The following is a 17161-nucleotide window of genomic DNA, read 5'->3' as shown; positions in this document are numbered from 1 at the left end:
AGCCCTTAGATTGCTGGGCCTCCAGTTCTCAGTTCCTAGAGTCCTGTTTTCAGCAGCACCACGAAGACAGGGGGCTAGTGCGGCTGAGCTCCTGGAAACCTGGGTGGGTGGTGGCAGAGCTGGGAGCCCAGGTCCCCTGATTATCATGGTGGCCTGCAGTGCCTGAAAGTGTCATTTGCTTGGCTAAGGGGGATTTCTTTGATCTGTCAATCCTTTCTCAGGATGGCAAAATGAAAGAAGCAAGAAAGGCAGTTCTTCTCAGTGGAGGTCTCATAATCCCAGAAGTGCCCCAGTCGTAATGTCATCCCCTTCAGTGTAGATTTTATGTCGAACAGCCCAAAAAAAGCTTTTTAAAATTTTCATTCAACCCAGAGAGTCCACTTAATAGTGCCTTCGTTAAAATACTTTTGTCAGCAAAGGGTTTTTCAGTTTTAACATTTACATAACCTAACAGCGTCAATGAATGCCACGAGCTTTAAGGGTCTATTAGTGGTTCTGTTTTTTTCTGGACTTTATAATTTAAACTTAAACATTAATTCTGGGTGGAACTTGGCATACTGTCTTTTTGCCTTGCAGGGAATTTTTGTTGTACAATAAAAAAAAAGTGTTTTTTCTTTTTCATACAATCACCTCCATGTCGTCCTCCTGCTGAATAAATAGCAATTAAATAGTCAAGGTTTTAAAAGGTTTCTTAAACTTAAAAAAAAAAAACTAGTGACTCAGATGAATTGAACAATTTTCCATTAGTTCATATTGCACACCAGTGCTTTTGATGTTAACAAGAAAGATCTGTAAAGTGATAATGCAATGGAAATATTTTTTTTCTTTCTCTGTGTCTTTCTCCTTTCCCCATGCCCTCCTCCTGTGTGTGTGTGTGTGTGTGTGTGTGTGTGTGTGGTTCTCTTCTGTATACAAAAAAAAACCATGTAGTAATATTTTTTCATAAAATAATTTTCGGTGACCACTGAAACTTACAAGTCAGTTACTTGTTTTCTTTATAATACACTGGGAGATTTGAAAAAAAAAGTCTTCATATCATCTGTAGCTATAACATTTGCTAGGAGGAAAGAAATAGAAACTTTCAAAGTAATAATTTGAATTTTCCTGTATTGGTTATTTAGGAAAAAGAAGAGTATTGAAGCTTGTTTTGTGGTATGTTTATGCTGTGCTAATGTTAAATGATTGTAAGAATCTGATAATGTCATCATGGGAAACGTTAAAAAGAAGTGGGGACACCCTGCAGTGATGAATTGTCCCATTGGAGAAGCAGAAGGCGTTCAGAATGCTAGTGAAAGTTACCCCCAGGGATAGAAGCCCTAAGCATCAGAGAAGGGCTTGGGTTATGAGGCTTCATGCAGACAAGATTCTCTCTGTTAGATTTGGCTAATGTGGTCTTTGAACATCGAACACCTTTTATTATTGAGGGAGTATAATAAGAGCACATTGTTCTCTTGGATGGGAAGTTGTTACATGTTTAAGACCCAGGTAACGCCACTTTGCAAGACTAAATAAGGTGATCCTGATTTTTTTTCCCTGCTTCTCAAATTAATCTTTAGATGATATTCAGTAAAACTAACTCTGTTTACAAGCCCATTCATATGGCAAGTTTGAGCCCTAAGCACGTTTTTATAGCCGCCTTATAAACCCCCCAAAACTGGAGCTTACCATTGAAAGTCTGCCAGTGCTGTTACAAACGAACATTAATTCCCGAGAGACTTAGTGGAGAAAACAGAACTGTAGGAAAACTCCAGGACTTCAGTGAGAACTGTTCATTTCATGTGTGTTCCTGGCCTTAGGAGGAAATGGGGGGCCAATGTGCATGTTCAATGCTGATAGCAAACCCTGGAAATGTATAGAATTCCTGTTAGCCCAGGGTCAGAGTATACATGTAGCTGTTTTCACACTGTTCCAAGCAGTTAGTAGAAAACAAGCTGCAAAGTAATTCCCTTGGTCCCCCAATAAAAAGATTTATAGCAAAATAATTCTCGGCCCCATAATGAGACTGTTGTAGGTTTATGTTTGATATTTGTAAGACTGAAATACAGTCCATGTACCCAAACTAAGCATTTATTGTAAACAAGTTAACTGCCAAGAGCTTATATTCTGTCAAACATAATTATATGGAGGATTGATGTATAGCTTGAAAGCACGTTTGAGAGAGACAGCTCTTTTTAAACCAAGGACTGCTTCTGAGACAAGCTCTCTTCCTTTGAGAAGTGACTCAGTGAAGCCGTCTCTCATCCATAATAAACACAAGACTTGCTCTTTGAAAACATATCTGTTTGTCGAGCCCGCTTCTGTTAACAAACTAGAGAAATGAACTCATTTTCCTGCTAACTTATGTATAGTCTCTTTAGCCTCTTGATCCAGCTCTGGCAGGGATGGTGCTAAGACAGCTGCTTGTGCCTCTTGAGCCACACTGGAGTTCCTCAGCAGCCTTAAACCTATGCCTTGTGGTTAACCCTAAAGGAAACCCTTTTCTCTTCAATAGGAATTTGAGTTAGAGTGTGTTGAGCTCTCTTTTGGTCATTGTGTGTTGAACTGATACGATCCGATGGGGCTGAAGCTATTATCTTTGGTAGGAAGGGGCAATACTGAAAGGCTTGATTTTTATTTTATTTTTTGGCTCAGAAATTATCTTAGAGTTGAAGAATTTGTCCAAGGGATTCTGAGGGGGGAAAGGAGACCTTTTTGAGACTGAGATATTTGTATTCTAAAATCCCCCACCCATTCTCACAATTTAAGATGTTCTGATTGTCTGAATTCAGGGTTTTTTGTTTTCTGCTGTGAGAAAGGTAGGCTTCTCCGTTTGTTTGTTTTGTTTTGTTCAGGAGATAAATCAGTCACTCTAGGCTCTGGTAACACTTTTCAAAGGCAGTAAAAAGTGGAATGACAGTCCTCCTTTGCCTGAGTGAAAGCTTTGGAATAAACATATCAAGGATGAAAATAAGATTTTCGGTAGATTTCTGTGCAGTGACTTAGTCTCTTGTTTCTTATATTTAACATTTTATTTGAAAATTATATAGTGTGAAGAGCATGTCTTAAAAGTGTGAAAAATAAACATGTACTAATTGTTTCTACTCCTTTTCATATTTAAATTATTGTTCTAAGTTACACAGGTACACATATACCTAAACTGTTTTGTCCAGGGAGTGTTCCCTCAGACCCCAGTTTTCCCAGTCTGTAGGCCGGGCTTTATTAACTTGATCTGACTCACAGTAATAATATCCTACAGATTGCAAGCCAGAGACCTCCGTGTCCCCAGGGCACTGGAAAGTACACACCGGGATTCTGACTGGTGTTCTTCCTCCTGCTGCCTTCTCTTCCACGTCTGGTTGTTACCCTTTCAGGAGCTTGGTTGCCATTGCCTGTCTGGGAGGCAGTTGCTGGGTAGCTGGATGGAGAGTGAGGGGTGGGATTTAGCGGCTGGGGAGGGAGGTGATGGTTGCCGTTGATTTATGCTCGGCTTTGTGAAATCTATACTCGTTTCACAGTGATCATTTCCACGCTTCTAGTTAGTATCCGTAACCGTTTTGCTATTTGAACCCTAAATATCAGCGGTAGTGTTTTCTTACAGTGAGGGAGAAAGCCTTTTATTTTTCACTATAAAAACTTTGCTTTTTCAGTTTTTTTTTATTTGATAAAAATCTTCCCACTCTAGTATGATTTCCTTGGAGGCTTTACACCAGTGTTTGATCTCAATCCTTAATAATTTTTGTGAGTTAAACTCCCCAAAGAAAACATGCTTGTGCTATGAAGTATTCCCACTAGAAATCTGGTTAGTCTGGGCTTATTGAGAGCTGAGTGCTTGATTCCTTTATTAATTCCTTGCTAGAGAACCGTAGTAGAGTTAACCTGTCTTTAATATGACATTGGAGATATTAATCAAGGTTTTTTTTTAATTGTTTGAATTAAATCAGATGATGTTCAGGCAGTACTTAAAACCTCAGGTTGTAAAGCAGATGTTAGTATAAGGACAGTTTTTATCAACTGCCTTTTTTTGACTCATGAGGCCCTGACTGGCAAAATGCAGCTGCATTTCCACAGAAATACTGTTCTAAAAATTATCCTCTCAGAATCCTCCAGAATAAAATTTCACTTAACAGAAAAGAAATCCTGGTATTCATAAATTATGGCACAGTGATTTTTAGTATGCCATTCATTTAAAAAATTTTTTTCTAGTATGCCATTCGTTCGTAAGAATTATTAATATATGCATTTTTAGCATACTGCAAAAGGAACCTCAAGAACTTGGTTTTGAATACAGGCTCCTTTAGCAAATATGCTCCGTGCTTGAACTTTTCTGTGACGTGAAAGCTTTTCTGTAATTCTTCTTAAATATATTCTTTTCTAAAATTTCAGGGTCAGTAAGCATTTTGTCTCTTTGTGGTTCCAATATGCTGCGGTGCATCAGTGCAGGACATGGGCAGGGCGGCCCACGGCGGCCCACGGCGGCCCACGGCAGCCCCTGGCTCCTGACTTGTGTGCTCATATGGTGCAGTGCAGCACCTCACTGAGTCGCACCCCAATCAGTGATACCTTCACGTTAGTGTACCGACTGTTCCTGTCAACAGCGGTCATACAGAGCCCTGAAGGCTGGCACGCTTCCCCTCCTGGACATCCACACACTGCAAGCGCTTGAATCCACATGTGCTGATCATTTCCTAGAAAGCTTCCTTGTCTGCTGAGGCAGAATGCAGTGCAGGAGGACCAACGTGATGTGGACAAGTCTGACAGCTGGGGAGCTCTGGGAGAAAACCAGAATTGGCACCACCAATTAATGATGGTGATTAATGCCTAACTGGAGTTATGGCACTTTGTTGAGTTAAACCAACATGTATTTTGGCTCTAACAGAGGTCAGCTGTGGGGGCCAGTGTGGGAGTAGGTAATGTGGTGACAGAAGACTTACCTAAGTCCAGCTGTAGATGAGAAGGAAAAAAGTGAGCCTCTCCATCTCCATGATGCCTGACGGAGGCCCCATATTCCTGACATATCAGGGAATTCAACTGTGGCTCAGGTGTCCTCTGGCATAGTTTCTGGGTGTTGCTCAGGCTTTCATGTTTAGATAGGTTGCCACAGCATGCCTCCTGTGTGCCCATGAAATCCCATTTTGCAAACTGCCATGCTTGCTTGATCCCGCCTCTGAACCTCTGTAACTGAAGAGCACTTGTCCTCCAGTCTCAGGTAGTCTCGGGCAGCTTCAGGTTGCAGGGACAGGAGAGGAGATAGGCCTGGAAGAGGCATGGGAGGCCCCAGCCCACCTCCTTTCCCCACTGCCTAAGACCACTTTGAGCCTGTGAGGTGATCTGTGAGAAAGGACCAAGAATTCATCCTCTCCATTGCCATCCCTGGCCTGTTTGTTCTCTCTGTCAGGATCTGCTTCAGGATTTGCACAATGCATCTGGTTTTATTAGAGAGATTTCTGTGAGTCAGTAATTTTTGGTCATCATTTCTCACTCCCTTGCACTAGGTATCCCCAACTTCCCCATACACACACACACACGGTGGGAGAATCATCAGGGAGTGTTACTGCTGAAACCTCACTTGAAGCTCTGGTCCTGACATACAGATGGTTGTATCATGGATGAACATGAAATCGAATGCTTGCACATATAGTTTTGTGTGTGACTTTAGAGTAATTATTTTAAGCAGAATAATTATTTTAAGCAAAGATTTCCCTCCCTCATCATTGGAGAGTTGACTACAGGCCCCCTCCTGGGAACCACCCAGAACTTGGTGCTCTTCTGCTTCTGTTTCAGCTCCTGCCTCCTCTACAGTAAGAGATGAAAAAACAAGCCAACAGCAGGCACAAGTGATTGGATCATTCACAGGAAAAGGACAGGAAGGAATGTTGGAACTTGGAGCAACTTAGGGAGCCTAGAGACACCCGTTTGACCATGGGCCTGTGGATGCCTTCCTTGTGTATTGTTTGTGTTATCTCTTCCCACAACGTTGGTGCAAATCTTATATCTACTATATTTGTGACACTACCTGAAATTCTTCCCTTTGAAGATCTTTTTTTTTTTTTCATTGAGGTTATATCTGAGGAGGTTAGGGACTGCCAAACTATAACCAAACTGTACTTTGAAAGTTTGCCTGGAACTCCAATGAGGTTGTTTATGGTCACACTTCCTGGCCTTTATGCTGTAAGAAAGCACTAGAGGTTAATATCGGCCAGTTACTCCTGCTGTTGTCCGTAACTCAGGGGGTGTGTGTGTACATGTGTTTGTGAGAGGAGAGGATATAGGCTTACACGGCAAATATGCTGCTTTGCTTTTCTAGTCAGTTTGCAATAGGAAAAGCTAGTCCTATTCTCGAGGTCCTGGGAAAGGCGTTAATGCTACTGGGTGTTTGTAGTGGCATTTGCTGAAGTGTTCTAAAGGGCTTTTCCTGGGATTTGTTTATTGTGGTGGGTGCTGTGGGTGGGGAGAGGACTTTCTTTCCTCCAGGTTTAGCCTTATAAGAACAGATATGATAAGTTTTGCCCTGTAGCTTTGTAAACTCTTATTAGCCGTAGAATCTTCTCAAAGATAGGTCACATGGGGAGGGAGTGGGTGCTGTGGCTGCCTTCCTTTCAGGAACCTCTGGGCTTCAGGAGCCCTTTGAAAGAGCAGAGGAGAAAGGCTGGCCAGCTGTCCCCTCCCACTGGCTCCTGCCGATGGGGGCGGTTCCAGAGACAGAGTGGAGCAAGCAGACAGAGTGACCAGGGAGGAGGCTGGACACTGGGCTCCTTCTGTGCGCCATTCAGGTGCGCCTTTGTCAAGAACTGAAGGGAGGAACTGTTTGTGACACCTGACAGCTGGCAGGCAGGCAAAGGTGAATTTCCTTGCAGAGCAGGGCACTCACTGAACATGGTGGGGGAGTGGGGGACAGAGTGTTTTCCTGAGAGGCCAGGCTCTTAAACTTTTGTGGGCATGAATGGTGGAGTGCTGTATCCCTCTTCTAGGAACACACCATGTTTGAAATTCAGAATTAGATAACCCAAGCTGCCCTGCTCTTAACTTTTCCCTGCTTCTTAGGGGCATGTAACTTATTTTTCCTTAGGTTCAATGTCTTTATTCAACAGGAATAGGAATTACCCTCTTAAAAGGTACATATAGAGAAATTGATGAGAGAGGAAAATGAAGGTGTCTTATGGCAAGTGCTGAGCTGGGAGAGGAGAAATTGAGGAGCCGGTGTTGGGTTAGCAGTTAAGACCCTGCCTCCTGGGCCCCTGTGCCCCAAACTGGAGCGCCTGGGCCAAGGCGCTGCTCTCCTCTTGATTGCAGTTACTACTTGGAGGGACTGTAGGAGACAGTGGTGATGGCTGAAGTAGCTGGGTCCCTACTGTCCAAATGGCACATTCGGATGGAGTTGTGGGCTCCTGGCTTCAGCCTGGCCCAATCCTGGCCGTTGCAGGTATTCTGGGGGCAGGAACAAGCAGATGGAAAGTCTGACTCTCTGCCTGTCAAGATAAATTAAAAAATGTAACAAAAATAAAGGAGAGATTTATGTTGGAAGCTTTGTTGGAAGGTGATCAAATCCTGCCATCTAGTCGCCAGGTTGCTGTGCTGTCTTTTGCCTTTCATTGTCCAGTTTCAAATGTCAGAGCATTAGAAAATACTCTTCCTCAGTTTCACATTCATAGCCTGTGGGTAGGGTGCTTCCTGTAGGACAGAAAGCCTTTTCCTTATTAAAGATGACACTCTAATGTGTTAAAGAAAGGAACAACAGCCTACCACTTGCTTCATGATGCAAAGAAAGTGTCTTGTTGGATTTTGGGGTTTAGTCAGAAGGGTTCAAGTCTTCAAGTATTCCAAGGGGCACCTGAGAAATGCTGATGACAGTTCCACAGGCGTTTTCAGTATCGATTTCAGATGAGTTTATCCTGTGTGAGAAGAACTGTTGTTTGTGGTGGTATTGGCAAATCGCTTAGAGCAGTAGTGTCTCATAGAAAACGCAGTACAAACCTCATGTGTCAGTGAAAACTTTCTAGTTGAAAGTGAAGTGAATTTTAATAATGTATTTTATGTAATTCTATATATCAGAGGTATTATTTCTATATAATCTGTTTTTTAAAGATGTTCATGGTACCTCGATTTTAATTTTTTTATTGGTCCAAAGTTATTAAAATTCACAGTATATTTTATACTCTAAGACATCTTCATTTGAGACCCGCCCCGTTGGGAGCAGCAGTGCAAGAGTGATATACAGTGATCACCTCTTTGCCAGGGATGCAGTGAACTCTTCAAGCCATTATTTTTTTTTCCACCCTCCCCACCCCACGCCATTATTTAATGGGCCTTTCAATGCCTATTAGTATCTTTAGGCCATTTAATAATTAGGCTATTCAATAATTATTAGTGTTTTTGTTTTTGAAGAAATGCTTTTCAGTAAAAGTCATAACCACTGTTTACAGAACCTGAGTAAAATTACTGATTTCTCTTTTTTTCTTTGTAAAATGGCATTCCCATTGATTTTGAAAAGAGAAACAGATTCTGTTGTTTAAGAGTGGTAAGACAGCTTGAGTATACTCCATTGGCTAAGTCTCACAACAATACTGTGACATGGATATTATTATTTGCATTTTACCTAGGACGAATTTGAATGATCAGATAAATTAGCCACGATCACTGGCACAGCAAGGATCAGGATTAGACCCCAGAATAGCCTGCCTCTTTTCTGTGCTGTTTGTCACATCTTACCGTTTCTCCCGTGTCTTAGCCCACGTAGCTGTCATGAATGGCATTAAAAGCAGTGAGTTCTTTATGAATATGCACTCATCTTCAAAAACAATGTCATGCCGAAAAGGACAATCCTGTCGTCAGCACTAATGACAATTGGAAACATGCATTTTTCTAGTATCACAAGAGCTCCGGGCTTATTTTGTCTTCATGATATCAGCATCCTTTCAGCTGCCAGAACAGCTCTTGATGTTTAGGAAGCAGCTGAGCTTTGGGGTGCTGGTCCTCCAAGTTCAGCTACCTGCCTACCTGCTGCTGCTGTAAAAGGCTTAGAAGGCTTACCATCAGAAGGTTCAAAGTTCTCTACTTGACCATCTGGAAATGGGTCTGTGCTACAATAAAGGAAAAATAGTGTCATGAGCTCAAGACTTCAGGTTAGGGCAAGAGGTTTTCTTTTTTTATTTTCTACATTTTGTTGTAAATGCATTTTGTTTTACATTGCTTTTTTTCATCACAAATAATGATCTTGTTAATTATCGTGTTGCTCTTTTTACTTTAAAAATGTTTCCTGTTCTTATTTATTTTTTGTTGTGCTTTTCAAAGACCTTCCTTATCTTTCAATCTACTGTCACTTTTGTCTTCTTTTTTACTTTTTGCCTGAAAAGAGTGATGGGACCAAGTGTCTAAATATCTCATTTTGGGGGTATATTTTTCCATTCATCCCCTTATACTATTCTTTTCTTGGGTATTTCCTGTTTTTAAAGACTTTTTAAACCTATGCCTTAATTTTCTTCTTCCCACACTTGACCTCAACTGTTTGGCTATTTTTCATGTTTCTTTCATTATCACCAGTAATTGCATCTGTTTTTCCTGTTTTTTTTTCTTTTTTTAGAAATTGTACTTCATTATAAAAACCATAATTGTTCAGTTTGGCCAAATTCTAGTAAGGAGGTAGATTTTTCCATAGGTTAAATGTAACCTGTTTGTGGTATCTTTATTGTCTCATATTTAAGTATATGAGTTCCAGAAGAAATCCTATCATCATACATTTCCTATTGGTATTTTTTTTTTAAATTTTATGTGTGATGTCAAAATCCTGTCTCCCTTTTTAAAGCAGATGATATATATGGGGGGGTGGATGTTGGCTCTTTCTGTTTGACTTTAAGCAGTTACCGCTATCTTCTCAATGAATTGTTTTCAGTCACTGAGCTAAAATCTTAAGGACTATTTTAGCGATTGGCAGGTGCAGGATGTAAGTTGGTATGTGTTACAGATCCCTGGGCTTTCATGTTATATTTTATATTTTTGCATATTTAGCTGTTAAAATTATTTGTTAGAATTCGTAGGGTTGTAAGTTTTCTCAATTGATCATAGACTTGCAAAAGATTTATGGTTCCTAAATAATGAACACATAATAGCTTATGGAGCGACTGGATTCATTTGAAGATCTTATCTGTGATTCCCAGATGTGTGACACTCAGGTGTTGACATTAGGAACAGAACATGGATTTCAGAATCGAAACTTATGTACACACAGGTATTAGTGGTGAAGTAGCTTATGGCACTGCATGGCCTTAAGTGTGCATATGCTTAAATCATTGAAGGTAGAAATCAGCCTGCTTCCTTGGACAAAGATTATATACCAGTATGTGAGAGGTAAAAGGTCTAAATGGAGGCTATTGCCTGCGGGGAAGGACTCTCATGAATGGGCTTCATAAACTGCCTTTATGCTTGCTTAGGAGGATTTTATAATGCCTTCAGCTTCACTGAGGGCAGGGGTTACAACCGGGTCTGTTCTCATTTGTACCTGTGGAGTCACAGGTGATACCTGGTACATAGCAGCTATTCAGTGAATAAATGCGAGACAAATGAATGACTATACAAACAATTTGGAAGAAATTAATATATAGCATTCATTCCATTTTTAAAGTATATTTAGGAATAAACTCAGAAGAAATAAGAGTTTCGTGTACCAGCAGTGGTCACAGTTTCAAAAAACATTTCATAGGCATCATATGGCAGGGCTAAATCATCCTCTTTATATAAGAAAATCAGTCCATTTGTATTTTCCCAAAAATCTATGCTGCAGCTAGTGTATGTGCTACAGACAATAGTGTGGCTTTGTTGTTCTCAGGAGTGAGCATTGAGTCAATGGCTATCTCAGGTAGGGAATGGTGTGACTTGTTAGACTGTTGTGCAGTCTTAATAATAATTACCATGATCTTTAATGATAACGATTCTTAATGAGTATTATTATTGTTAATAATAATATTTAATAATTACACCCAATACTTATTATCTTTAATAATAATAATTAGCACATGGGAACCAGTTATACCATTGCATTATCTTTAGAACAAAACTCTAAATCTGTGACCCAGTGGTTTTCAGAGTATCTGCTCCTACCCTCTGCTTTTCAGATTAGAGTGAGTCCGGAGGCTTCTGCACAAACTGCTGTGGCTGCTCTGTGTCAGGGACCATGCTCCCATCCAGCTGTGTCACGGAGGGGTCTTACTTTGACTGTCAAGTGGCTGTTTTCTCCTCACCTCCCGTCTCCCTAACCCATCCTTTGTACTGCGGGTTCTGTGTACCAAAAGACCCAGAGCAGACCCTTATTCTGTAGTACTCATATGTGTGAATCACATGGGGCAGAGTCCATGTTTATTACTTGTATGCTAGTGAAACTTTGATCTTCTTCTGTCTTGGCTATGTTTAGATTAAGTGCCTGTATGACTTTTTTAAAAATAAAAAAAAACAGTTAAAAAAATCTTTGGTGAATTAAACATTTTTTAGCTTTTCACACTTTGATACAAAGCAGAGAAATATTTCAGTGACAACAGATTTCAACAGATTTTCAACTAGACTAATTTGCTTTATACTTTAGGGTAGTTTATTTCTCTTCTCTGCAAACACAAGAAAAGATAGTCCCTTTCAGTCAAAACTGGTGTTGAAGTATAAAATAATGATTTAAAAGAAGTTTTGTATTTGAATGCATATTTTGAAACAAGTGTTAAAACTTTTGTGATCAGGATATTTTCAGTCTAATTAATGATCTGTTTATCAGAATTTTTTAAAAAATACAGGAGTCACTTTTTTTTTTTTTTTGTTTAAGATTTACTCATTTGTTTGAAAGGCACTGTAAACAGAGAGAAGAGGCAGAGAGATCTCCCATTTACTGATTCATGGCCCCAATTGCCCACAGCCGCTGTATGGGTATCAGGCCAAAGCCAGGAGCCGGGAATTCCATCCTGGCCTCCCATGTGGCGGCAGGGACCCACTGCTTGGGCCTTGATTGGCTGCCTCCCAGAATGCATTCACAGGAAGTGGATTGGAAGTGTCAGATAGCTGGGACTTGAATGAATGCTCTGAGATGTGATGTAAGCATCCTAAAGTGGTGGCTTAACCCTCTGTGCTACAATGCATGCACCAGGCGACACTTCTTTAACTTTCTTATTGACTGCCTTACACACATTTACACAACACGTTAGGCCCTGAGATCAAAATGCCTGTCTACTAGGTACCTGACGCCTGGAAGTTATGAAATAGATTTTTAGGCAAGAGCAGATTTAATCTGAAAATACTGGAGGTGATTAGCAGTTCATGATAAACCTGTAGACACTAAAGATGGGAGGTCTGTAAGATCACCTTGAAAGGCACAATTCAGAGGTGTCCTGGGTTTAAGGACTGGCCTGTTAGATCTTCTGCCACTACCCTGGGCGATTGTGCAGCACCAGCAGAGCGGGAAAGCCAGGACTGTGTGCTAGGCCCAAGAGGCTTGTTAAATCTAAACCACTGCTGATCACAGACGAGTGACTTTTATAACCCTCTCCTTCTCGCTGCGCTGACTGTGATTTGCTGGGTAATGTTTGTGCTTTACTCTTGCATTCTGTCCCTGCAGGTTTGATGATCCCGGTGTTTTGTGTGGTGGAGCAGTTGGACAGTTCTCTTGAATATGACAACAGAGAAGAACACGCTGAGTTCGTCCTGGTGCGAAAAGACGTGCTTTTCAGCCAGCTGGTGGAGACGGCGCTCCTGGCCCTGGGCTATTCCCACAGCTCCGCTGCCCAGGCTCAAGGTAATCACGCAGACTCCTCCTCCCCTCCAGGCCTCCTGTGTTCCCTGAAATAGTTCTCTAAAAAAGGATTGACGGAGAAATGTTAAGTTAGCATCTTTCTCAGGCGGTGAGCATCAAAAAATTTTTCTTGCAGCCTGATTTTCTTGTTATTTTGGGAAGCATTCGATCAGCACCTCTAGAACCACCCAAATCGACCTGCATTTCAAAGAATTCATAATTCTGTTACTTTCTCTAAGTCAGCAACTTGGTATATCAGGGCCAGTGGTGAGAGGTTTGACTCCCACCTTGCCTGATTCAACTTTCTAAATTTATTTATTGTTTTGGGCCTATGGCTTCTGTACTTTACTATAAACTTTTAATTAAACAAACAAAAAAAATAGATGCATCTTACTGTTACGTATCTTTGAAAACTCTCCTGTAACTCTGATGTGGTCCATTCATTAAAAAAAATTGCAGTGTCTTTGTGATCAATTCCTTTTACCTATTTAATTAATTATTAAAATTGTGTTATTATTTTAGTGCCTATTGTGCAACGCTGGGGAGCTCATTTTGAGCACTGTTGTTTCATTCTGAAGCATAGCCCATTGTTCTTTTATGCCAGAGAATTGACAAATAACAAAAATGACCCCAAACCTTGAATAATGCAAAATAAATTTTTTATCCAATGGAATTATTATCCTTGTCTTTCAGCTACAATGATTGAATTATATAATTTATGGTTATAACTAATGGAAAGAAATATATACACACACCTTCTAGGTCTTGTTTTACATATTAATGTTCTGTATTACCAGCTTTATTTAACATGCCCATATGTGCCAAATATTTTTTTTGCTGTTTATTTTTGAGTTTTTCATACAATTTCTAGGAGTTCTCAAGCAGAACTTCGTTTATTCCTAATTTGTGATGAGGAAGCTCTGAGAGATTAAGCATTTATATAAACTAAAAAAACTACTTGTACGGTAACCAAAGACACGAAGTTTAAATTCTCAAGCTCTTGACTCTGTTTTGGTAAGCAGATCATTGCTTCTTAAAATTATGCCTCGGGTTCACTAGGAAGGCAGCCCATCTGAAACCAGGGTGGGTCAAGAAGACTTTCCTGCGTCAGGTTGAGCTGGATGGGTTATTGCGGGTGTGAGCGCATCTGTGTTGGAGTGCTGGAACAGTCTGGGTTCACTGCTGTAGCTGCTTCAAGGAGTCTGATGCTTTCAAAGCAGTGTGATAAAGGGTGATTCATTTCCTTTCTGCGTCGACTTTCCTTCTTGTATGAGAGATTCAGGATTTGATCCTGAGCAAATTGCATCCTGGGCACCATTGCTTTTATTTCATGCTATGTGCCTAAATGAAATAAAAGAATCGCCCCTCCCTTTCCCCCATAAACTTTTCATGCCATTTTAAGGATATTTTTCTCTGAATGTAAAGGTCATTGTATCCCACTGCTTGCATCCTGGTGTGCCAGCTTCCTGTTTGACAGGGCTATCCATCTCAGTTAGCACGGCTGCTCAATGCGTCGTGAGCTCACATGTGGAACACAGAGCACTAAGTGGCCAAGATTTGATTCTTGGCACATGCCGAAGGAAGGGACTCTCAGGAAATTTGCACTAGGGAGTCACACCATTCCTTTAGGGATGTGGACAGAGAGTTCTGCTTACCAAGGTGAGAGGAACAAGCAATAAATATCATGCATGGTGGATGATTAAGCAAGGTACAAGTCAGTGGTGACTCTTTGTCTCCTCAAATTTTCTGAAAACTGGGATTAAAAACATAATAAATATTAAACATTTATAAGTTGAGTCAACATGCAGAATATGCTCTAGACTTCAGTTGTTCTTTATTTTGTAAGCAAGTAAAGGTATTCTCACCAAACTCTACTATGATCTCACAGAGAAAAAAAGAAATCACTGTTTTGTTTTAGGCTGCTGATCTCTTGGATAATGCACAGACAGAATTGTTTATTTTGAGATGACTGTATTAGATTTTTGCTATTAAAGTATGCTATTTAAACAGCATGAATGAAAAAATAAGTTATTCTTGGGCAGTGCACAGTCAGCATAGGAGAGGAAGGGCAAACAGGAGGTAGAAGAGAGCATGACTTTTTGATGCAAGGCATGAGATTTTGTTGTCATTTTCTTTTTGTTTTGGTTTGCTGTTTGTTTGCTTGTTTGCTTAGCAGTTAACGTTATTCCTCCAGGATGGAAGAATCTTCGCCAACCTCCTAGCAAATCCATTTTCAGGGTAGAAACCGCAACATTCCTTAACCTTTTCTTCCTGTGCTGGCAGAGTTGGACAGAACTACATTGCAAGGATAGTGCATTATTTGGGCCCGTTTTTAAAAGGCTGGGGATCTTGAAATGAGTTTTTTTCATTTTGACATGACAAGAAAAGAGTTTTCAATAATTGAGCTGGAATAGTATTTCAGCTTGCCTGTGAAAAACATATGAGTAATGCCATTGTTTTGGAATGGTACTCGAGTCCCAAGGACAAGGCGGGGAACCCATGCTCTTAAAGCATGGGCTACTCAATTTCTTTTTCTGAAAAGATGCGCCCTCCAGGTGAACTTCAGCAGTTCTATGAAGAATGCTTGCTTGCTTGCATAGAGCCATGGAAATTCTACTAAAATGGAGGTCAGGGATTACAGCCTTCCTGGGTAGACCCCACCCTGCATTAACAGGACCTTCTATTTCAAAGCCAAAAATTAGAACCCGAGAGAGAATAAGGGCAAATCGTACTCATAAGTCACGAGAACTCAGTCTACTTGGCCCTACCCTCCATTCCTAATATACATACTTCCTATAATATTCTGAAATGTAGGACAACTTGTGCCTATGAAAAAAGCTGAAAAGTTGGTTACTGTTTGCATTTCCTTGAGTAAGAAAATTAAAGTCTACTGAATGACACACACATTTTACTCTGGCCCATGGACATGTGTCTGTAAGATGTTTTTGAGGCATTTGTAAGATTGTTAACCCAGGGGACTGGCAGTACACAGGGACATTACAGTCCCCCTTCTTCCTCATGGTAAAGTTACATTTCCATTATTGTTTTCTCATTTCTTTTTGTTCTTTCGTTCCTGCCCCCTAAGACTTTTAGTACTAGCCATGAAGATCCCCACACTGTGCAGAGAATTCCTTAGCCCATAGATTTAGTTATTGGTGATGATGGACTTGCTGAGATGGCAAGGTGATACCTCACTGTGCACATTTGATTTCATTTGTAAACCTCCCGCTTTCTATAAATTTTAAAGAAAAATTACAACTTATTGCCAACCAAAGAATTTTGTTTGAAAACAAAATACTGGGTAGTAAGTAAGCAAAAATTCTGCTGGATATTTTTGAGATTGAAATTACAGGTTCAGGAAGAAGTATGCTAATTAGCATTATTTCTTATGTTTGAGTAATTATATTTATACAATCAACTTGAAATGATATTTTTTGAAAAGTGACACAAAAATGTATTCATTAAAAAGTGGCACAAAAATGTTTTCAAGATATGCAAATTGGAGAGTGTCAAATATAGTCTTACTTATATAAAATGCTGCATATATAGGAAGACAAAGGAACTGTATTAAAATGTCAGTAGATGGTGTTATTATAGAATTTCCTTCTTCTAGTCAGAAAAAGTATATGTCTGAAATTCTGCTTCCCCTGTGGATTACTCTCTGAATGAGCAGAAGGTGGTTATTTCTACCTACTCTTCAGTTGTGAGAAGCAGTTCACTCTGTCCCTAATTTATCCGTAAGTTTGAAAATACGTACATGAAACAGATGCATTTCCATTGTTTTATAAGAAGCAGTAGGTTATCTGTGAACCCCTGCAACTTACCAAGCAAGGAATTTTGTAGAGTTTTAACAGTGCTAGGTAAACACTGAGCAGTCCTATGTCAGGCATTTTTCCGAGAGATCTGCATATACATATACTAGTTCATTGAATTTTCACAACATCCTTCTTTTTTTAAAAGAAAAAAAAAAGAAGATGTATTTTTTTTTTTTTTTTTATTGGAAAGGCAGATATGCAGAGAGAATGAGATACAGAGGGAAGGAGCTTCTATCATCTGGTTCATTCCCCAAGTGACTGCTGATTGCTGGAGTTTAACTGATCCAAAGACAGGAACCAGAAGCTTCTTTTGGTTGAGCGCAGGATACCACGGCTTTGGGCCATCCTCCACTGCTTTCCTGGGCCACAAGCAGGGAGCTGGAAGGGAAGTGAAGTATTCGGGTCATGAACCAACACCCATATGGGATTCTGACTCATGCAAGGTGAAGATTTAGCCACTAGGCTATCACACTGGGCCCTCACAACATCCTTTTGAAGTAAGTTTTCATGTTTTCTCATTTCACAGAAGAAGAAAATGAGGTAAAGAAAGAATGGGAGTAGCTTTTCCCAGGACACAGGTTAGTGGATGAAGGAACCAGGGCCTGCAGTC

The 17161-nt window shown here is 40.3% G+C and overlaps 1 protein-coding gene across 2 annotated transcripts in view; it reads left to right on the top strand.

Moving 5' to 3' along the window:
- The window catches only part of SATB2 (SATB homeobox 2), a 175832-nt gene that overhangs the window by 10736 nt on the left and 147935 nt on the right, over positions 1 to 17161 (top strand). For both annotated transcript variants that reach the window (XM_004576949.2, XM_058664796.1), the window contains exon 3: positions 12563 to 12739. In XM_004576949.2, coding sequence (XP_004577006.1) covers positions 12563 to 12739 — 177 coding nt within the window. The remainder of the gene's footprint in view (positions 1 to 12562; positions 12740 to 17161) is intronic.

The sequence above is a fragment of the Ochotona princeps genome, chromosome 5 (genome assembly GCF_030435755.1).
Source record: "Ochotona princeps isolate mOchPri1 chromosome 5, mOchPri1.hap1, whole genome shotgun sequence".
NCBI classification, from domain to species: Eukaryota; Metazoa; Chordata; class Mammalia; order Lagomorpha; family Ochotonidae; genus Ochotona; species Ochotona princeps.
Note: the sequence above shows the minus strand (reverse complement) of the source record. Positions and strands in the feature narration are given on the sequence as shown.